The 24,213-nt window shown below is 35.9% G+C and overlaps 1 protein-coding gene across 1 annotated transcript in view; it reads left to right on the top strand.

Annotated features, from left to right (window-relative positions):
- The window catches only part of NAALADL2 (N-acetylated alpha-linked acidic dipeptidase like 2), a 328,471-nt gene that overhangs the window by 166,785 nt on the left and 137,473 nt on the right, over window positions 1–24,213 (top strand). The window contains exon 6 of the mRNA XM_032193291.1: window positions 12,131–12,281. Coding sequence (XP_032049182.1) covers window positions 12,131–12,281 — 151 coding nt within the window. The remainder of the gene's footprint in view (window positions 1–12,130; window positions 12,282–24,213) is intronic.

The raw sequence follows: 24,213 nt of genomic DNA, 5'->3' as shown, positions 1-24,213 counted from the left end.
ATTGCTTTATAGAATTTAGAGGAGAAAGGATGACATGAAGTCATAATGCAGTATTACAACTGTGATAATTTATAATAAATAAATCTAATAAGTAAAAGAGTTATATTCAGATAGTAAAATTCAAAGCCATATATTAAGTTGAACACAAGCTGCATATAGACATAGAAAGCATATGGCTATGGAAATTAATGACTGAATAAATAAGCAATATACCATAATTTTGGCAATATTAAAGAATATAAATAGAAGAAATGTCATTGGCAAAATATTTTTTAAGTTAAAAAATGTTCTTTATATTCTTTAATATGTACTTCATCTACAACTTCTGGAGACAAATAAAGCAGCAGTTATTCTCTTCTTAAAGAGGGATCTGTATATTGTTTAAGGTATGCACTTATTAACATAGAAACAGTACAGTTCAGATCCACCTCCTACACAGTAATGAATGCAACCTTCAAAAGTTCATATCTTCTTTTTGCATGTCTCAAAAGTGGGGCTGAGGGAGAGACTTTGGAAAGACCTCACAGAATTTTCTAGGTTGGAAGAGACCTCCATCTAGTAGATCCAGATTTGTAAATTTAGATCTGAGTGTAATTGAGCAAATGGCTTGAGAGGATTTCTCAGACTTTGTGTTATCACCTGATCCCTGAACTCAGATGTGTATTGCTGCTGCTTTTGAATCATGGATGTCACAGAATCATTAAGGTTGGAACAGCCCTCCAAGGTATCTTGTCCAACCACCCCCCAACCACCATCACCCACTAAACCATGTCCCCAAGCACCAGGCCCAACCTTTCTTTGAACACCTCAGGGATGGTGACTCCACCACCTCCCTGGGCAAACCATCCCAGTGCCTAGCTGCTCTTTCTGAGAAGAAATGTCGCCTCATTTCCAACCTGAACCTCCCCTGGCGCAACTTGAGGCCATTCCCTCTAGTCCTATCGCTAGTTACCTGTGAGAAGAGGCCAAACCCAAGCTCCCCACACCCTCCTTTCAAGCAGTTGTAGAGAGCAATAAGGTCTCTTCCTGGGAGAGCACCATGTTAAGTATCCTCCTTGAAATTAGATGTTTCAAAATTTAAACATTTAAAAGAAACATACAATATTTAAATGTGTTCTTCATGGAATGTCACGTGAACATTGTTCATGTTGTCTACCGAAGCCTTGTTTGAAAGGGCAGTTTAATAGGTGCTGGCAAAAAAAAAAAAAAAAAGTTTGAAAATCATCATCTTTAAGACTTGCAACAGAACTATTCAGCTGTTCAGCATCTCCTGTTGGCATATAGGCCCTTGTTGGAAACATGGACATCATTATTTTGTTTCTCTGAGTAGAGTTTTTTACTCATACAGTTGGCCATTCTTTACATTCTTGTCTATTTTAGGATTCACCTTTAGCATGTACTATCAAAAAGAATTATAACATATCAAGTATTTTCCATCTCCTGAGAGTGTAAGGTTCACAACACATGTTTATAAAGCCTGATTCTTCTGGTTTCCTGTCAGTGTCAGTTTACTGAAATTTAGCAAGTTAAATTGGTGTAAAGCTGATGCAGTTTTATGCAGACCTAAGCCAAATTATGTAACTGTTAAAATATTAATGTAACTATATCCTAAATATAATAGATGTAGTTGTACTTTCCATTAATTAGTGATGCAAAAGTAAGGTTGCTGTTTTTAACCCTGAATTGGCTTTCTTTTCACCTTTTTGAACAGTTGCAAGCAATGGTAAGTGCAAAGATTACTCCTCACTGCCAATCTGTCACCAGAGAAAAGGAATTAATGGGTGAGAACAGAAATTTCTATTTATGCTGTTTTCACTCCTTGCCTCATTTGCAAAGATGCTGCATGAGAAATTGCTTGTCTGAACTTGGAACCGTTCCCTGTTTTTCTATATATTCCTATGCTGTGCTAAACACCTGGGAATATGTCATCTTCATTTCTGTGTCAGACCATTCATTCATTGCATGGCCTTGCAGCATAACATTGTGTTGTGCTTAAGCTTTTGTTTGTCTGGGGGCTTGTTGTTGTTTTGTTGCTGGTTTTGGAAGGTAATGTATGCTTTAAAGGCTTTTACTGAAAGTTCTGTCTCAAGAGAAAACAGGGATGTAACAGCAATTGATTGATCATGGGTTTCACTATTTCTTTTTCATTCTTCTTCTCAGTACAGTATTCCGTGTTTATGCTATTTAGAAGTCAGTTTGGTGGAGTTCTAGGAGCTGTAAGTGGTGCTAAATCTTTTCAGTGGGTCTATTACAGAGAACTGTATTTGCTTTTAACATGGAAGGTTCTGAAAGACATTTTTTTTCAGTCTTTCCTTACCTTCCCCAAGTAATTGTCAGAGAAAGACAAAAATGACCTAGTCAGTCTCTCATATGAATTTACTGTGGCTGCTATCCGTGACCCAGCTGGGGAGAGGAATGACGGGGAGCAATAGCGTTGCTCATGTATCTTTCTTAACCACCCTTTGAATGACCTTGTTTTGGTATTGGGGTCTTCCGTTCCTAATCGCCACATAAAAAGATATTTATGACGATAACTTGGGCAGATTTTTTTTTTTACCTTTTTATATTTTTCACTCCATTTTTTATGACAAGGCAAGGGCATCATTTTGGATTGATGTTCTGGAACTAATTGTATACTAGTCTTACTGCTTTTTTGTTGTTTTTGGAGGGTTTTGTTTTTAAACTGATGGTGAATGAATGACTTTGTAGTGCTTCGTGATTGCCAAAGTAATACAACTGCCTTCCTTGTTCTCATCAAGTACTTCAACCTTGGACCTCCTTCATGTAGCTCTTTCCACTATTTCATTTTGGTGAAATGGGCTATTTAGCTGGTCACAGGAGGAGCCCAAGCTCTGATTTACTGATGTGCTGAATGGAAAGTAGTGAGAAAGAAAGGACCTCGGAAGAAAAAAACAAACAAAAACCCCTGCATGTGAAATGTGAAAATTTTCCATTTGCAAAAATGTCAGTCTCTGAGGGGAAAAAAAATAATAAGGAAACTAGCCTAATTTTGGATTTGGGGACTTCCAAGGGAGTTTAGGATTGGAGGTTAGTACTGTGATATTTATAGGAAACTTTTATTGCTAACTTTTTAAATAACTTTTTATATTTATGATAAAATAATATACACTGGGACACATTCTTTATGATCATGTCTTTTATCGTTCCTGGCTTGTGACTGTTTTTCTAATAAGGAAGATAAAATAAGTTCATTTCAATTACTGATTTACTTAAAGGGATGCTAACCAAGTAGTTAAACACTGCTCTCTTCTATGAATGAAAGTAAAATATTCACCAACCAATTAATAATCTGTAGTTTTCCAAGATTATATAGATATATGCGTGAGGCTTACATATAGCATACTTTGTATCATTATATGTTCCACTTGGAGACATAAAATTAAACCAAAATAAATTTAAAAATACCTAACAATTGTTTTATACAATGTCTAAGGAGACTGTTACATTATGCTCAAGGCATTTTAATCCATAAAACCTGATACAGTGTAGTGCCCCGGAACATACACTCCATGAGCAGAGAACATGTTTTGCACTTTTGAAGAAATAATGTAGCTTTTCATAGAATCTCCCAGGACAGTAATTGTGAGAATAATAAAATAATTGAAGACTTTTTTTTTTTTTTTTTTTTTTTTTTTTGCACAGGTCTAATGAAGGCAGTTGTATTTTAACAATCTAGCAGATGCCCTGAGATGCAATTACTGAAGGCAGCAAATGTGCCTTAATTAAAAATCTACGACTGATTGTTATGTGGGTTGTGAGAACATCTGCTAATATCTTGATAGATTCAACATAACATCCATGCTCACAAAGCTAGCTATGTCTAAATCCTACTTTTATCTTGGAGATGATTGAGCAGAGAATGACTTGGGCTGTTTGCATTTCAACATTACTAACTTTGAGTACTGAAAAATATATACTTGAGGCACGCCAAGGATATCCCAGATACGGGCTTCATCTCTTATACAAATTGACAAAGATTGTTGAGAGAATCAAAAATTGCAAATTTGTATTGGTGCGTAGTTCAGTACAACAAAGTCATAATTTGTGCTTTCTTAAGATTTCTATTTTCCTGTGTGCTGTCCAGTTATCAGTTTTAATGTGATGGTTCTGTGAGACAGATGCCAATGCACTCTAGGCAGGATACAGTCTCACTCTTTTCCAAATGGATAGTGGATGTTCTTGAAGAAACACCAGTTGGTGTGAGGGTATTGTACCACAGTGGCATTACTGAGGCTCTGTAGGTTGCTGTGGGTTTGGATAAATCACAGAATATTTTAAGTTCAAAAATAGATATGTTCTCAAAGTATCTATTCCTTGAAGGACAGAAAATTCTCCAAAATTAAATATATAAATTCCTCTTGCATGGAAGGTAAAAGTTAAATGGATGAGCACCTTTTTTTTTTTTTTTTTAATTTGACACAATATATTTAATAGTCCTTACATTAGAGACAGTAGAAATCCCTTAAGTGCACCTATCTGCACTTTTTTTGTGGTACTGTTTACTGAGGTTAAACTATTACTGCTCATGAACATGACAACTTCAGTCTTGAATTGAACTTCTGCGTTCAGTTTGGATCTGAAGAGCTAAATTCTGAGCCGCTACCACACGCGCTGGGAGTTCGCTCCTGCCCTCTGTGCTGACGCACAGGGGACATCTGCTTATCAGCCCTTTATAAAGCCCCAGGTATTGTGGGCTAATCTTGCCACTTAACAGTATGGAGTTAGTATGTCATTATGGCAATGGTTGGAAGGACAGTAGGACGGAGGAAAACACTGCAAGCTGAGCAAGCTCGTTTTCTGACGCCCCACTCAACAGCGCTGTGGTACCAGTGCAAGAGACCCCAGCTGAAGCTTGGTACTGCAGCGTGCAGCCAAGCTGAAGCTAAAAACCAGCATCACATAAGTTGTCAGGCTTTGTTCCATGCATGCCGTGTCTCCTGGCTTCCACATTCAAAAATGGTGAGGAGAAACAGCCTGCAGAGACCTGAGGCATCCCTGCAGGAGTGGCTAGGTGCATAAAATGTTTGCTGTGAAGAGCATGGCCACTAAAGGAAAATCATGTCCTCCTTAACATAGAAAAACCTCTGCCATTCGTGCCCTGGACAAGGTGCATGGCAGTGGTGTACACTGGTCAGCATGGCTTTCCATAAGCGAAGTGCCCTGTGCAGGGGTATAGTATTTACAGATTACGTGCGCTGACTTTACAGCATCCTTTTAGAGGTAGCAGAACAAAAAACAGACAAAAAAACAAACAAACAAAAAAAGGAATTACACACAGTTGTCTCAGGGCTGTGGTTGCATTGGTGGGTGGATTTGGATTAAAAGTTCTGGAGAACGCATGAAAAATAACCTAGAGTCTAATCAGTATATTCTCAATGATTTACCAAGATTTTAATTATATGCTTGTGTAATTGTGTTTTGTATGACAGATCTTCAGCTCTGTTCTCTGTGTAACAGAGTCTAAACATAGCCTAAAATAACTATAAATGTCATCAGAAACAACAGTTTCAGTATGAACAAGGAAAGGATATTGGCTTTTTGGAGGTCACTTATCTGGACATTCATCCAGACTGTTTCTTATTTTTAATGTTTACTGAATATTTAATGATACTTATTATACACACAGTGTTTTTCTACGTGCTTATTTAAAAGTGAGCAGTATTTCGTGAAGATGTAGGAATGCAATAGCAATAGGAAAGCCTTGGTGTTATATGCTCATCAAATAATGAAGCATTTTTTTTTTCTGGACTGTAAGCAATTCAATTATTTTCTTTCTGGAATAAATTAAGTAAAGCTTATTGAGTCCAATCGGCCCTTGTTTCTAGGGAATTGTAGTTCAATTTCATTTTTAATTAGACTGAATGTTGTGAATTTCTTAGCAGTGGTAAGCAAGATCTGGCAATAAAATATGCACTCAATTTGTATTAAAAGTTCCTAAAATCTAGTGCAGGGAACTGGCAATATATCTGGCTTATGTTTAATTGTCCAACTACACTATTGTGAAAAATTTCTTTTTTAGAAACGGCTGTGTAACTAATTACTTTTCTCTGATAAAACTGTATTGAAGATGAGCAGACAGCAAACAGGAAAAAAGTATGGGACAAAACATTCAGTTCATTTTAAACTTAATACCGTATTTAAGACCATATTGTTAAAATATTGCTGTGGAAGGACTGCAGGATTAAAGCAAATTGCTTTTGGGTTTGGAGATGGTGGCGAAAAATAATCTCAAGAGGCTTTTCAACTCTGACTTCTGTCTTAGGGGCTAGTGGATGACAAGCTGAATTGTAATATCAATGCTTGGGAGCTCTCAATCCACACAGATCTGCCAGTTTGTAGTAGCTCTGTTTTTATTCAACACTTTATCCCTTCTCTTCGTGTGAGTTGCTCCCATCGTAGCACCAGAGAAGCTGCTGTTCTTTGTATGTCTACTGTGATTCCAAATACTCATTGCCAGTCTTGCTTTCCTTTTTCTTTTGCTTTGTGGTTATATAGCATCTTATCCATGTTCATACAATGTTGATGGACTTCTGTGTGAAATTTGAGTGCTCTAATAGCGCCATTCCTTAGAACAGGATAGTTTTGAGCTGAACTGGAAAAATACATTTATTTCATCATCCCCTTGGAGTCAGCCATTAAACTGGTTATGTCCTCCATCTCATTTACTATCTTAATACACTGCCTTGAGAATGGATCAGCAAAAGCCAAAACTTCATGGGATGGTATTTTGCCTGTAAATTATTTTCACCATTGCTCCTGGACCTCTGACGAAAAATGTAGCAGCATGATTAAACATGGAGTAGTATTCAAAAATTAAGCTGAAGCCAAAATGGACCTTTGTTACCTTATTTGTTAGAAATATGGAAGTTGGAAGAGCTGTATAAAAATGTAGATGTGTATCTTTTTTTTTTTTTTCCTAGAGTCTTGATTGTGGTACCATTGTATCTTCCAAGTAGCCTGTATTATTGTAGGTAATTGAGAGGACAGTGGCATCTAATTAAATCTGCAGTATGTGAAGTCGTATTTTTCTACTCAAGCAATCTGCTTCAGAAATAGAAATACTTTATGTCAGTGAGGTCTTCCAACAGTTTAAATGGCCCTTTACCCTTGCTTGGTAATTTTACTTACTGCCAATTAGTAAAATGAGATGGGATTTCCATTCAGAGTCTCATGATTTTAATTGGAACTTCAGTAGAAAAGAATAATTAATAACTTGTAGCCTGTCCAGCTAGTAAAGCTGTGTCTCAGATTAATGAACCATGTCTTCTGCACATTGCTCTACGAATCGAAAAATGCACTAGTTAAAAACTGGTTAGTTATTTCTCTAATTAATGTTGATCATTGCACTGAAATATAATTACAATAGGAGATACAGCTCCTGGTAATATGTATGAACAAGTTTGATTTTAAACAGAGAGTAGTTTAAACAACTTCAGGAAAAATTGAAGCGTGTGTGAGGTTCTTCTGGATGCTTATAAAAGGTTAAAGCCACAAAATGCTAACCTCCTTTTTTATAAGATACATGTTCTCCTCAGTGCTTATTGAAGGAGCTATTGATTCTTGGAAACAACTCTGAGTTATTTGAATATTATACAATTGTATTATTCCAACTATAAACACCATACTCCAAATGTGTGCATAATGATGAGCTTACTTTAAATTAAAATAAAGGTCTATGCTTTTAAAATTTAAAAAGATACATATTTTGATCAGTCAGGATTTTGTAATAGATTGAATTGTGACGTTTTTCATTTTTTTTTTTTTTTTTTTTTTTTATAATTCCTCAGAATGTTTTGCCTCCCATGTTTCACATATTTATCATCTCCCGATTGATAATCTTCATGCAAATTTCTCTTCTGGTAGAAAACTTTCTCTTCTGTAATACATCACAGGTTCATATATGTTGTTTTTCCTATTTCTGTTATTTTCTCTCTTATGCTGAAACATGGTTGTATAGTGTGTATGGAAATATGTGAAAACTAGATCAAGAGGAATCTTACCTGTATGGAACAGATTTATACTGTTCTATTTACTGATACTTTTTAAGCATTATGTAATGACTGAAAGCCTGTAGGCTTGTGTAATACAGCTGAAAGCAGAATTAAATCTAATAAGAAAATGTCAGTGGATTCAACTTGAACATAGTATTGAGGAGAAGTAAAAAGTAACAGAAGGGAACCTATAGCAAAATGAAGAGATCTATTCCATGTTTTTCCAGCACCAGTTTGCTTTATCACATGCTGAAAAACTCTCATCAGTGTATATACAAACTGTGAAGTGCACTTGAAAGATGCTGTATTTTAAATTAGCTTTTCCAGATATAGCGGTAGTACCGCATCCTTTGAATAAGGGTAGAATTGTCTGTGATGCCAAAGCCAGTTTTTATATGGCATCGTAAGGCAGTATGGCTGGTACTCAGCTGCGTTACCTTACATAACGTGTCCTTTGAGGAAAGACCAGGGTGTTCCATGGGTTGGTGAACAGGATTTTCACAGCTTTGTTTGTCACGGTTGGATTTTATGGTGTCTACTTTGTGGTCCAAGTTTCTGTAGTCTTTTCCATCAGTCACTCTTCTTGTGATTTCATATGTCTTTCCCTGTTCCTTTAAGGAGTGAATGCCAACTTCTATTGACACCTTCTTAGCGTGGTGCGTTAGCAGGATCTGCCTCTTCTCTACTCAGTATCCCATTTTCTGTGAATTTGCGGGCATATACTGAGATAGCTCCTCAGGTGAAACAAGTCTTCTGTGCCAACTGATCAGTTGTTCAGTCATTACTGTGGTTCAAGACTCACAAACAGGCAAGCATAGAAAGCAAACTAAAGACATACAGGGAAGTATTTATGAGTAATGGGACTGATGCTATACCCTGTAAAGCGCATCCATTGCAACTTCAGGGGAGGGATAAGGGTGGGAAAGAGAACTTTCACCAAAAAACAGAGGAAGACAAAACACAGTGCTGATACTGTAGATGTCTACGTATGTCAATGGACAGCTGCACAGGAAGGTTCTTGCATAGTTTGGCCTTATTTGACACTATTATTATAGGAAGAATTGCTAATAATGAGCTATTTTAACACGTAATTGGTTGGTTGGTATAATCCAGTTACATACATTATCATCTTTTTTTTTTCTCTTGTTTATTCATAATCATCAGTAACCATCTTAGGTAAAAGAAAGACTTCCAAAATCACTAGCCACTACTTAAAATAAATGTCTTTACACTGCCTCAAACACATCATCTTTAAAAAGTGATTTAAGGATGCCTTACCAGGTGTATAGTTTACAAGGCTGATCACCATCCCCAGTAACAAGGCAGAGCCTTTGATAAAGCAGCATTTCATACTAGATTAAACTGAGTCCAGAACATTTATGGGGCATTTTAATACACTGGATTGAAATAGTTACTTTTTTAATGTGACTCTAAAGCCTTGTATAAAAAGGAGGATGTAAGCAGCCATAGACAACAAAGGAGTTATCCATGGGCACCAGCATCTGATTTATCTTCAAGTGTTCTGATGTTTCCATTTTATTCTGAGACGTTTGTGGCTTTGGAGAGAGAGGAGGCATACAACGAACATCATCAGGGGCAAATTCTGCTGTTAGTTCCTTCTACAATCTAAAATAACCCTTTGCGTTGAGTAGTTGTGTAACAGTTTACCTGAAAGATTTCATCTACAATCTTTAGCCATGTGAAAAACACAGCACCTTCCTGAAATGTTTTGTGTTAGGACACCTTATGGCTGTTACAGTGTTGATTTATTTAAGATGAAAATGGAAAGAACCGTAAGTGTTTCTTGTTGGCATAGCTGTGGTGTCACTGTTGGAAAGTTAAAAAGCAGTAATTATAGCTGAAATCTGAAAGCTGTTTTATCATCTCACATGTACAACACAACTTCTCAGTAGAGATTGTAGCCATGGCAACATTGGTTGCTGCATTTTGTGAATAACTGTAGTTGCCTTCTCTGAGTGAAACAGGAATTCAACAGTGATTTTTATTAACTACAAAGTTCAAAAAATATATATATATTTTTAACTGCATACTTTTTTTTTTCTATTATCTGTGCTATCAAGTAAGACTACAGATGAATAAAATGGATGCTTGAAAGGAAAAAGCAATTGATATTTTCAATCCTGACCGTTGTATCACTTAGCTACAATGCATCTTCCTCTTCTTGTTGTGTCCCTACCCTTTTTACTGTGCTATCAAATTCTTGCTGAATATCTGAACATGATGTGGGAACAGCATGATACAATAAACTGACCTACCATTTTGGAAAATTGTAAAGCCTTTAATACATTTTAACCTTTTAAAAAATCTCTGCTAATTACATTCTCTTTTTGCACGCTTGTATTCATCTCAACAGGGTTCTCAAAGTGACTATCCCTTATCATCTAGGGATTGTTGACTTCAAAAAAAATACATAGCATTACACAAGATTCACCAGTTCACTCCTGTGTTTATCCAAATTCAGGCTTATAGTGTAGGCTAATGGCAGTATTAGATATGTTTCCTTAGAGATGAAAAAAAGCAGGCTGCAACTTCTATGCATTTTTTGTCTCAACTTTCAAGAAAAGCAGAACTCAACATGAAATGTTTTTGAGGCTTAAACCAAATGCTATATATTCTTGTAATTTGCATACTTGTAAAGCCAAAAATAACTATGCATAAACCTTCCTTAAAATCTATAGCTAGGAGATAAATTGAATATATATATTCAGGATGGAAAAAAAAAAAAAAAAAGAAGTATAAGGCAATTGATTTGGGAAATTGAGGTGTAATAACAAGATATCAGGTTCCTTCAGAATCTGAGCTGTGTAGTTCGGAAACACATGCAGTCATTCCGCAGACTTCATAGTAGCTGTTTGGAAAGTCATCAGTAGAGCATAGTGAATAGTAAGATAATCCTTAAAAGCCAGCATTACCTCTGTCTGAGGAATTAATGTAGTTCTGTGCCATTGTTGTAGTCTTCAGTCAATTCCAAATATGCAGAGCATTACACAGAACATTCCTTTTGTATCATGGGGATATTTGCCACATTACATTTCAATTTCATCTGATTCAGAATAAAATCCTTTTATTTTTCAGTTCCCTATGAAAGGGAAAGCCTGAGTTGTTTTCAGTCAAAATTGATCTATAGGCTGCTTCCAGCTTTGGTGCTTGGATGCTTTTGTCCTTGACTTTGGCAAAGTTTGCCCGATTTGCTGCACCAGATCTATAGATTTTCGGAAAGGCTAATTACCATTACCAACTCAAGCTGTGATGTTCTAATGAAACAGAATAAAAGCTCTGTCTGACAGGAGGCAGACTCCAAGATTTGGGTAAGCTAGGCTATTTCATTTTTTTTAATGACCTGTAAACTCCTTGTGTTTTCTTGTTTTATTGGAGAGATACTGTGTCCAGAAATCCTATGCAAGAGTGATGTCAATGTCCTTGAAGAAGTAAACTAACCAGGAATGTCATACTTCTAGTAGTGTGGAACAGTAGTTTGGAAAATGTGGAAGAGCTATTTAAGATGTGTTAAAGAGATTAGTTTGAACACCAAGACATTTTCAAGTTTATATCACGTATCAGGGTTGTAGGTCTAAGCAAATGTCCAAGGATTAGGGAGAAAGATGGCTCCGCTCACATCTCTTTGTGTATCTAGCCTAGTCCTGGCCAATATCTCACCTGAATTTAAACTCCAGTACACCAACCTTGTCTGACAGTATCACCATAAAAGAGGTAAAGGTGTAAATCAGTGGCAAATCTCAAATGCAATTGTTACTGCTGTGTTTCCTCAACATGCTACACGTCATTTATAAGTAGGAGTTATTTGTGTTATTAGGCTTTGAAATTATCTTTCGGCATTACCTGGGAAAGATGACCACGATTCAGTCTTGTTGGATTTTGATTTTGTTTTTTGTTGTTTTTTTTTTTTTTTTCAAAGGGTAGCTGATTTATTTATATCATAAGCAGTTTGGAAATAGACCTGTCTTGAATCTATTTGTCTAGAGTATCTACAGTGAGAGCCTGATGCATGATAAAGCCACTATCTCAACATTAATTAAAACAATAATGTGTTCTGACATTTTTTCCTAAAAGCCACCCATGTTGTTTTCTTCCCTCAGCTTTCTTTGTTAGAAGACGCAGGATTTGGTGGCGTTCTTCTTTACGTTGATCCTTGTGATTTACCAAAGACTACAGATCTTGCTGATAAAGCTTTTATGGTTTCCTTGAACAGTGGAGGAGATCCATCAACACCTGGCTATGCCAGTATTGGTAAGTACTGTATAAGGCACATTCAATCAATGGACATTTTAATTCTGCACAGATCATAAGCATGGGAGTTAAAACACTAGATCAAATCCTGCTGGAACTGGAAACCCAGAGTAAGGGAGCAGCACAGCTCAAATGGTAGAATCCAATCTCAGAAGTCCTTTACTCCAAAGTCTGCGTGCAAAGTCTGTTCTCTAAGTAATTTATTTTGTCTCTAGATGTGTTTCTACACAGTGTGCCATTATTCCTGCCTGCTTATTCTTACCCCCATGAAAAAAGTTATGAATTACTGATGGTAATAGTGGTGGTTTCTGAGCAGGTTCCATTGGACCTGTTAGGAAAGAACACTGGAAAAAGTATTCTTTCCTTCATTTTGTCTTGCTCTTTCATGTTATTGGTAATGGAAACTTCTGGTCAATACATGTAAGAGCAGTGTAATACAAAATGTATATTTGAAAAGATTTAAGAGCATTGTTTATAATATATTTGTGCCATTACCACCTGGAGAAGTTATATTCTTGTCTCACTTCTGCCTGGAGAGACTCAGTTATCAATTATGTTAATTATTTTCCTCTAAATAAATGTACATTTGAATTATGGAAAATAAACTGTTTTTTTAAAAATTAATATAGTCTTTTATTTTAAACTGTTTAATGGTGAATTTTTTTGTTTTTGATTTGTTTTTGTTTCTTAAAGCAATACTAACAATAAAGAGGCCACTTATTTGACTTGTACGCTCTGCTTTAATCTCCATTCTAGCAGTTTAGTGGATGTGTGTTCTGCCTGTCTGCTGCCTTTTCAGCTTTACAGCCTTTTTTACTATCTAACTATTTGGAAATGTATTAAGCGGCAGTCTGAGTTTGTGACAAGGCTTCATCAAGAATATTTGGTCCAGTTACTAGCTCAGACATCTGAAGTCTGACTTGAATTGGCACTAAATCAACTGAGGCAATGCTGAGATACTTCATGACTAGAATGGCAGAAAATAGAAATATTTGCCTGGTTGTCAAAGAAGGGTGTTAGCTATTCACAGCATGAATGCCTTGACAGCTCAGTGGGAAAGAAATTGCACATTTTCTCAGTGTCTCAGTGTACCTGACCCAGTGTTCTTAAAAGTGCCCTGGGAGCTACAGAGGTAAATATAACACTCTTCAAGCTTTATTTTTGCTCATTTCATGGAGCTATTTGAAAAACAGTTTGTTGTTTATCTGTCTGGCTGACTCCTTAATGTTTTATTTACCCTACATGAAAAGTAAAAGCTAATTAAAACATATACACCAACATGAAGATGCCACTTCAGTGTCTAAACATTATGCATTGGTTTGTTGTCAGTAAATGATCTCATTGACTGCATGAATTCCAGTCTCTAGTTTGAGAAAAAGAGGCTTGATTATATGGAAAATGGTGAGATCTTTATAAATGCATTAACAGTTTTCACTTGAATTGTTAGCATGTCTTATCTGTGATTTTAAATCTCTGATCACCATTCATAAGCAGGAGTAGGCTGTCATGTTCCTAAATCATTTATGTTTTGGTCATTGAATGCAATGATGTGCTGGAAAGGACTCTAAGGAACACTTGGGGAAACTTTTTTTACTGCTGTCACTGGAAGGTACATCAGATGGAAGTAATTTCTGTGGTTTTGATGGTGGTTTTCTTCTCTGGGGATACTGAATAAATTTGGTTAGAGGTAACTTATGCCTGGGACTAATACAAGGAAGCGTGGAGCACAGACTTTTGCCTGAGGGATGTGATTGCATATAAGGTAGTTAAACAGACAACATGTAATGTAAAAGTGCCAGATACCCAGGGTTACCCGTATCACTTTGATTCACAGACTGTAACATGCACTGCAAGAGATTTTATTGGAAGCTCCTGCTTAAGTTATTGGCACGTCTTTGGTACCATCTGCACTTCACACATTGCCAAAATAACTGTTACTATTACAATCTTGGGGACTACTCTAACACCATTCTCCCTTTTACTAGAAGTGCCTAGTGATATAGCAATCCCAAGGTAGTGGTTGAGATAATCTTTGTGATAATCATTGGTTTTCTAAATAATGTTAGTAAATAAACAGTTTGTATTAGGTGAATAAAATGCATGAGACGTGTATTTCCATGGTGCTGCCTTCTGATTCTCAAATTCTTTTAGTCTGAAACCAAATTTCTCTGTGGCTTCAGAATATTGGAGTACTTAAGACATATTCCTAAAAAACAAAACAAAACAAAAAAAACTTTGGGAAATGATAAAGCTTTGAGATATCTTCTCAAAGTTGAAAAGATGGGGTTTATGTTATAAAATGGGGTTTATGTTATAATTCAGAGAGGACTTTAGAGCTTTCATGATTTAGCTGAAATCTTCTGTTTCGTGAAGATAAAATGCTGTGCTTCTCAATACGAATTATTTTAGAAGATACAGAAATAGCTTGAGGGTGGGTTTGTAATCCTACTATCTTATGAGTGGAATGATTTTTGATCTCTGTTTAATAAATAGAAAACAGTACTGATGTGAAAAGAAAGTCAAATGCACTTACTAGATTTTGTCACCTTATTTGATAATTTGATTTTTCTGCTCTTAAGACTCTCCTCATCCTATGTCATATCAAACCTAAAATAATCCCATGAACATAGGTTAGCATAATTTTCTCTTCCTGATTCTGATTTCTCAAGACTTGGATCTGCCCTTGCTAGAGATCTTTCTTCTGTTTTGCTGCTTTTGAAATGAAACTGATCCAGTGGTTGAGACTCAAGGAATTAAGGATATGCGATTAAGAAGCTTGAGAGGGTGATAAGAGACTCACGTGGCAAAAAGTATCCTGAAAACAAAGTTTAGAATGGCTTGCGTGACTTTTCCCACTTACTGTTTTGTTGTTTTTTTCCCCATTTTGACTTCCTGAATGTTGCACTTGCTTTCACCTACCTTTGTATGGCAGAGATGCATTATGTTTCTTCCTTTCTGTATTTCAGAGCTGTTTTAAATCAAACAAGTTTCCACACAGAAAATAGCTTGATAAACAAAACTATGCATAGAATGTATATAAACAGAAAGGTGTCATTGCAATAAGCTTTGTCCCTGAGGTAAGGTAACTCATAATAGGATCTGTATCCGTGCCATTGTGGAATAGAAATTATATCAGGTAAAATTCAGACAGCATCATAGTAAATGCTGTGACCTTAAAAATGTTGAAATCTAACATCTCTGAAATATAATCTTCTGCTATCATCTTGTGTTTCAAGTGTGATGTTGTTTTAGAGAATTGCTAAGCAGAGGTTATAGCAGAAAGGCAAAGTGGTATTTTTAAAAATTGTCTTTTGGTAGTATTCTATGCTTCAGGTCACCATGAGCAGCTAGTTTTGTGAGCAATAATAGATTGGGTTAAAATATATATATATATATATATATATATTGCTAAAACTGTGAATAGTGAACCTCACATTCAGGCAGGGAAACTGACACCAGCATTACTCAAACATTGCCGAAAGGGTTTGACTTCAGAGGAGGGGACAAGGAGTCAGTGGATTTTTGGTCCCGTACTTCTGAATGCTGTTGGGCCTCGACGGATCTTGTGCTTAAAGAGAGTCTGAATAGTTCTCACACTAACCTTTATTTTTAACTTTACTTCAGTAATGTAGAAATGGAAATGGCCTTGGAAGTCTTCTCTTCTTTTCTCCAAAATTTGTGTTTACTTTCTGCTAGCGACATCAGATGAATGACGTGTGAAGCTAAGGGTACAAAATGGCAGTCTGTATTCAGAGGATTAAGGACTCTGGGTTTGTTCTAGACTAGACTGAAGCTGGGGAGAAGCAGTTGAGGAGAAAGAAAAATTTGCAGCCCCCTATTTAAATTAAGGGATGTATGTTTATGTGTGTTGATGCATATTCTTGATCATTTTGTGACATATTTTTGCTGGTTGTCATCATCCCCCTACGCTTTATGATTACCAACTCCACTGCTCTATCAGATACACTGTGTTATTTTCTGCATGAAAAAAAAAAATCCGTGGTGGTGCAATATTGAGGTAAATAGTTAGGAAATGCTGAGTCTTGAATAGTGAGCATAGTAAGCAACAATTTCAGCAGATTTTCCGTATCTCCAAGACTAAGTATTCAAAAGGTATTCAAATCCACAACCTGCCTCTTGAGATTTGGAAGGATAAAATAAAACAACTAAATTTGTGTTTAAGTACCAAATTATGTGGTCTGAATTTTGGTGGGTGTTGTTGTTTTCTCCCTAGCTTTCAAATTAGGCTTCATGTACTTAAAAACTCAGAAAATTAGGTGGTCATCAAGATGTTTTAGGCTCCTAGGTTTGAATGTGTGGACTTGCGTATTGTAAAAACCTGATATAATTTTATCTTTTATTGAAGCAGCCTGCAATTTTAGATTGGAAGAGGAAAAATATTTTGAAAATGCAGTGATCTTATCAATTCAAGTATTAGTAGGAATGGGGAGAAATGACTGCCAATGGCTGCAGTAGCTTGCTGGTAATATTTGCATCTTCAGACTCTTGCAAATGCTGAGCCATATGGTAATAACTTGTCTCAATTTCAAACAGAATTATTTTTTTTTCAGTGAATTTAAGTAGTGGAATGTGCAAGTGGAAAACACCAAATTGCTTAAAAACAAACAAACAAGCAACTCAACAGTTTCTTTAATGCAGAATTAGTTACGAGGAAAACATACAGCCTAAAGACTGACGCCTCTTCTATCAGAATACATACATCCAGTTTTCCATCCAGACTATCATCAGGATTGTGGGGCTGTTTTCACACTTAAATTGGAGAAGGCTCCACAGTATTTTTGACATTTCAGACAGTTTCAAGCTACCAAACAGCCTTGACTCCCTACAGAATGTTTTCTAGCAAAGCCACTTTGTCGCTCATCCAACAAAAATAGCATTTTAAATGGTGTCCAGATTAAATTTTTGAAGCTCCACAACTCAAAAAGGAGATTAGCATATTTAAATCTCTTGTGCAATCATGATTAAAAATAATCCTTTCATATCTTGACTGACAGCTAGCACATCATATTTCAGCTCAACATAATTTTGTGCAAGCAAGCTATTACTTTTATTATAAGCTTGTGAAACAGCCGACAGCGCTGTGTAGCAGTAAGTCTACCCTGGTGGATTGGAATCTACTACGAGAAAACCACGTGTGTCTGCAGAATCTAGTTGAGATCAGTTGTCTTTCCATGGGTAGGGAATCTGGGATGAGGGCTGGTTTTGCAGCATCTAAGGGGGAATAGTGTGTGTATGTATTTGCTCATGTAGCAGTATATAATGTTATATTTTAAGAACCAGCTTAGCTCTGAACTGACTGTCAGCTAGAGGCCAATTTTATGGACCACTTGTTCTGTAGCCACTCATTTGCTACTTAACTCCCCTCTCTGCGCATTACTGTGCTTTCCCCTAATGCTGTTTCACAGCCTTTTCTAGTGGCTTCATTGCATTTTGGGTAGGGACAGTTTGCTTTCAGAACCTGCGTGAAGTTAGGTTGCTACACATTCTTTCATCCAGCAGTGGGTAGCAGATGGGCAGGAAATGTTATCAATATACACACAAGAAATCTGAATTTATATATAAAAAAATAAATAGAAAGCAAAAAATACACCTTTTTTGTTTGTTTGTTTGTTTGTTTGTTTGCCAACTAGCCTAACCTATTGCTAACCCGTGCACTGCAATCAAAACAGTTGCTTAGACTGATCTCAAGTTCAGGTTGATACTTCCCCATGGCAAGGAAGCAGCAGTGGTGTTGCTGGTGTTTTAGGGTCCAGAAAGGGCCTTCTTTTTGCAGGCTCCAGAACTTCAGTTCTGCAGCAGGGGAACTGGAGAGAGAAAAGTTACAGAAATATAACACAGGCTTCAGCTCATTCTTACTTTCTCCAAGATGTCTATGTATGAAACTTAAGCCTGGCAATAGTAAATCTACCTCAGTGTCCTAGGCCTATTTTTCCCTTTTACTAACAGTTGAGTCTTGTTATCGCTGTTGTCACGTTTCAGATGATGGTATTGTATATTCTGAAAAATGATACTTGTCAATATTTAAAGACGTCTCTCTCAATATGACTGTTCAGGAAGGTTAGATTTAAAACTGGCTTGTAATTTGTCCATGAAGAATTAAATTCACTTAAAAGAAACTTTGGGAGGCAGAATGTATTTCTGAATTCAAGCTGAATTTATTATTTAGTTTTGTATTCAGAAAGGGGGATTTTAAAAGCCATTCTTTCAAAATGGAAAAGTTTAAAAAAACAAAACCAAAAAACTTTTACCTTCTAGTAAGTTTAAAAGTTGATGAAGTATAGGGAAGAGAGAAAAGGTTTCAGTGGTAGCATTTTTATTTTGTGTGAAATGCAAGTGTTGCAGAATGAACCAAAGTGTATGTGTGATTTTCTTCAATGCTAAAAATGCTGACATTTCAGTTTTGGTTGAATGTAGATCAGTGCTTTTTTCTATGTCTTTAATTATTTATTTTACTCATTAACCTGAAAAATAATTTCTGCATTGTTTTCTGTTAGGTCCAATATTATTATTATTTTTTTAATTTACCCAAATCAATTTATTTTTGTTTTAACAAGAACATTTTGAATATAATGGGTCCAATTCATTGTTACTTATGCCTTTTTTCCTAATGTATATGCACAAAGCAAATAAAAACATGGAATTTGGGGATGACTGTGTTTTACTCAAGTATTTTGAAGATAATATCTCAGAGTATATGGCAGGCATTTGTGGTAGGTGCTACTATTTATTAATGCTGCTGTAATTGCCAGAAATACAACTGTTTCAAAATAAAATGCCGTTTGTCATCAGATTCAAGAAATAATTTTGAGCATGTAGAAGCTAAAGAGAAAAATGTCAGAACTAGAGCAGCCATAAAGCAGTTTAATAGCCCTCTTAGGAAGATACCACAGATAGTAGATATATATGTACAGATAAAGGAATTACATTTACTAATAAAGGTTAGTTAATAGTAGCTATATATGTACAGATAAGGGAACAACATTTGCTAATAAAGTTTAGTTAACTTTATTAACATATACTAACGTTTGTATGTAACATAATGGTATTTTATCTGCCTAGCACTCCTATGCACAAGTTGAGATATTACAAAGTAGCTCTTACATATTGCAATGTTAACACCTGCAAGTGCACCTGCACAGTATCAAGAGCACTGTAAAGTCAGCTGGCTGATTGTTTAAGCAATTGAAGATGCAATTAGTTTTATAATTGAAATTTTGCTAGTGGAGTTTGAATACTGCAAGCCAGAATAAACCAAACCATCTTTAATTCAACATGATCTCAGTTCCAGCCCACTGCTAACCATGTTCAGCATCTGCATTAAAAAGATAATAGTACCTCTTCCTACTTTGAGACAGGTAGAAACTCCCCCTGAAGAAAAACTAATCATTGTGAAATGGAGATGTGGAAAATTCTTCTTCATTTCATGAACGTGCACTATTCATATTGTACAGTATTGTTCTGCAGAGTGGTAAGAGACAAAAGTAACTCATCACAACTTGGTTTGGGCCAATTTTCAGAAACATTCGGCTTGCACGTTTTCACAGGTTTTTCAGACTTGTGCTGAGAGGGAGAAAAATGGTCTACCCAGGGGGACTGAGAAATGGTCCCTTTGCCAAGCTGCTTTCCAGCCAGTCAGTCCCCATGTACTGCTGCATGGGCTTATTCCTCTTCCATGCAGGACTTTGCATTTCTCTTTGTTGAATTTCTTGAGTTTCTGGCCACTTGTTTCTCCGTATTATTGAGGCCCCTCTGAATGGCAGCACAGCCATCTGGTCCATCAGCTACTCCTCCAAGTTTTGTGTTTTTTCAAACTTGCTGGCCTTATTGTAGACGGCTATCAGGTTGGTCAGACATAATCTCCTCTTTGCAACTCCATTCATACCACTCCCAATCACCTTCTTGTCCTTCATGTGTTTGGAAATGGTTTCTATGATTATTTGCTCCATCATCTTCCCAGGGATTAACGTGAGGCTAATACTTGCTTTGTTCAGCTCCTCGTGGACTTCTTCCCATTGCCTCACAATGATGTGACTCCTTCATCACTTGGTGGTCCCAGCCCATCAGGGCTTACCCTGATGGGTGAATTTACATCTATTGTACCTAGTGCTCTCTTAGGTGGTTTTTGCCCTTAGCTATGTTTCTAAATATCACAAGCTAAATATCTTCCTTGTCTCTGCAGCTGGATATAGAAGAATAGTGATAGATGATGGTAGAATGATACTTTCTATGGCAGCTTTACAAATTGCATCTGGAGCAGTCAAATGGGGCATTGCATCTGGTGATGTCCCATGGATAATAGGAGCTTCCCCTCTACTTCATATACTGTTACTATTAGAATGTTGCAAGACTTTTATGTAAGAGACTGCATCTGTTTTAATGCAAAACCGTTCTCTCCCTTACTAAAACAATTTAAAATTCTCTGATGATTGTTCTGCGAAAGCATGGAGCTTCATTTTGGGCAAGGAGCAGCACTGAAAGAAACGTTTGGGGATAGAGATGGCCAGATACCAGCTGTGCTGTACAAGAAAAATTCATAAATGTGGGAGGAAGTCTGTGACAAATGTGTTACACAAGGAGCTCATCGGGGACATGTCAGCGAAAGAGACGGTCACAGCTTACAGAACTTCTTTCTTCAGAGCTTTTGGAGTAGTCCTGTGTGCTGGGGTGCCAGAGAGTATTTGCTGTCTGATGGGTAGTGCCAGAATGAGGAATAGTCAGTTTGTTGCCAGATGCTTTTGTTATCTGACATGTTTTTCATGTGCAAAACGAAGCTACAAGAATGATTTGAATAAACCTTTGAAACTTTCATAACTGTTTCAATTCCAATTAGGACAAGTATGTGCACAAAATGTGTGCAACTTTCTATACTTGCTACATATTAATTTTACATAGCTAACAGGTGGGTCTATTGAGTTCATGAAAAAAGAGTGAAGCCTCTTGGGTTATTTGAAACCTCGTTGAACTCGTAGATGTTTTAGAATATTAATATAAATGATTTGCATATTTATTCATAATGGTGTGCTATAGGGACCACCCTTTACAAAATATGTAATGAACAAATGCCTGTGCTATCTACTTGGGAGGTAATTTTTTCTTACAGCAGATGTCAGCTAAAGCTGACACGTGGTGACAATCTATTCCTATTTGGTATAATGCTCATAACAAGGAGACTAATTTTAGAACAGCTGGCCTGCTCATGTTTTAAAGTGCTTAGGTTCTTTTCCTGATTTCCAGAATCAGCAGTCTTTCAACTTGTCCACTTTGCGATTTCTGCCAACCCTAGTTTAATGCAGGACTGCGAGGGACTTTCATCAATATTTCACATACTCTGACAGAACTGAACCACGTGTTGTTAAGCCTTTAGCATTTAAAACTTGGACAGTAGTAATTTTTGCATTGTGTAAAATCTGTTGCATTTTTCATAGCAGTAAATACAGAATAAGGGTGAGGTAAAGCTTAAGATCTTGTTCCCTTGTCAGTTACCTCTGCTTCTTCTCAGGATTGCTGTATTAAATGTGGTTTTGAGTTGTGCTGGCAAGAGGCAAAATATTCCTCTGGGCAGTGATATGTGCTACTAATCCACTGAAAAAACAGCTACATCACCTGGCATGGACTATCTTCTGGAACGTTTTAAAATTTCCCCAGAATGAGAAATGCAGGCTGTGAGAAGATAGTATGAGTGGAGTATTTCTTGAGTTAAAATTAAGTGATTCAGGTCTAAGGAGAGTTGTATAAAGGTTATATAGATAATTTCTTAAGACTATTTTTAGCTTTTCTTTGCAAACCTAGAAATGCAGCTTGACTGCTATATAATTAAAAAGTGTAATAATCCCCAAACAGAATGCATAAGAGGAAAACCCTTATAGATTTTAAGTAGGTTTCATAACTATTGGGAATTACAAAAACTTTCTAATTTATTTATTTTTAATAGTACAAAACATCAAAGCACGGAAAAGAAGCATGTTTAAAACACTTAAGCAGGAGGAACAGTCTTAAGCTGGTCAACATTTTCTAGAAGTTACAGCTTCATTTTTATTTTTTGAGTTTATGGCTATTTCATCTTGTGAGATGAAATGCATTTGTGTTTTGAGAGTTTGGATTTATCCTTTGATTTATACAATGGACCAATAATTCTGAACTCTGAAACCCTGATTTAGAAATCAGTGCTTTAAGATAGGATTTAGTTACATCCTTCATTGGCTTTGTAAAATGAAAAGTTGAATTGCAAATCCTATAATAGAGACACAAATCCTAAAGCAGATGTAGAAATACTGCAAGAGATTTAAAAATCGTAACATAAATCTTAATAAAGTAATTTTTAGCCATACAAATCTATACTTATTTCTAAGTCAAAAGCTCTCTGATTCCTGCAGAGCCCATTCTGGAATTTTAATGTCTGTTGTGTTTTGGTCATGTTTTTTATGACTTCTACAAAACTTTTTAAAATGTTTCTTTGTCTTGGTTTCTTCTTCAACTTTGTAGAATAAAAGCAATTGGAAAACATTTTTCTCTCAACAGAGAAGTTGCTATTCACTGAAACTATTATAGATTTTTTATATTCCCTTTGCCAAACTTCACCTTCCCAAAACTCTGCACAAGAGAAATTAGAATGGGAATAGATGGGAAAGTTAAACAATTTCATCTATCCAATAACCAAGTCTTGCCATCTTAGTCATTAATGTTTCTGAAAGCTTCATCGCTGCATTTGCGTTTGTTTACTGGATGATACCGGAAACATACTTTATTATTTTTTGTTTATGCAGATATAATTTCATTATTCTTTGAGGTTTTGCATGTTGTGTTTCAGTTTGTCATTAATCAACAATGTCTAAAAGGAAGCATTGTGATATTAAGCAGTTATAGAAATGAATAAATAATGATTATGGAAGACTGATTTTTAGAAAGTCAGCAGAACTGCTGATTATTGTAATATTCTGATTGCTTGAAGGACTCTTCAGGGTACAGGTTTGCATGTTAAGCAAGAATCAAAATAAGCATAATATTTAGAATGTCAAGTATATTAAAAAATGTCAATGAAGAATCAAACTTTTATGATTTATCATTTCCTTAAAAAAAAAAAAAAAAAAAAAAAAAAAAAACTAAGTGGTTGACTGATACTCTCAGTAGCAAATAGATGATAAGCCACCAATCCTGGCTTATATATCTCGGAAATGTTGGAAGTAAATAAATATATATAAATGCAATTTTGAACAATTATTGACATGTTAATAGCATTCTTCTGTCAAAATAGAAAAGTGCCTTGTTATTGGCTGTCACATGTTTAAAGAGCAAATATTGAAATTTCAGAATTTGTGAATAGAAGAAAGAGATTTTTGCTATTTTTCTTTTACGAGTTCATCTGAGAGATGTGCAGAGAGAGGGATTTTTTCTACCCACCCAACAGGTCAGTCAGACACTGATTTAAGGAGTCATTGGTTTCTGTCCATTGAAATATGCTACTTCTCTTTTGCACTCATGGATTTGCTGCGTGGATTTAGAGAGATTATGAACCTGGAAAAAGAAGACAATTGATACACTAGTTGATATATTGATTTGTCCCTTTTGTGGTTTTGTGCAAAAATAATTTTAGAACATAATAGCAAACCACCCTGCCCCATATCTTAAAAGCTTTAAAATATTTGATGTTTACAAGAAAAAAAAAAAAAAGTTAAAAGGAAAGAGGCTATTAAAGTGGGTATTAGTTAGACCTTAGCATCTGCCATCTCCAAAGTTACAGCATGACATAATTATTAGGGTAACAGGAATGGTATGGGAAAGGACATAAAATTGTCAATTTCTCAAAACCATTTCTTTCCTGTGACTTTTTTTTTTTTTTTTTTTTTTTTTTTTTTTTTTTTTTTTTGTGAGAAGACTGGGGTTAAGGTATTACTAGGAGATAGCAGCTCTCAAT

This window comes from Aythya fuligula, chromosome 9 (genome assembly GCF_009819795.1).
Source record: "Aythya fuligula isolate bAytFul2 chromosome 9, bAytFul2.pri, whole genome shotgun sequence".
Classification (NCBI taxonomy): Eukaryota; Metazoa; Chordata; class Aves; order Anseriformes; family Anatidae; genus Aythya; species Aythya fuligula.
Note: the sequence above shows the minus strand (reverse complement) of the source record. Positions and strands in the feature narration are given on the sequence as shown.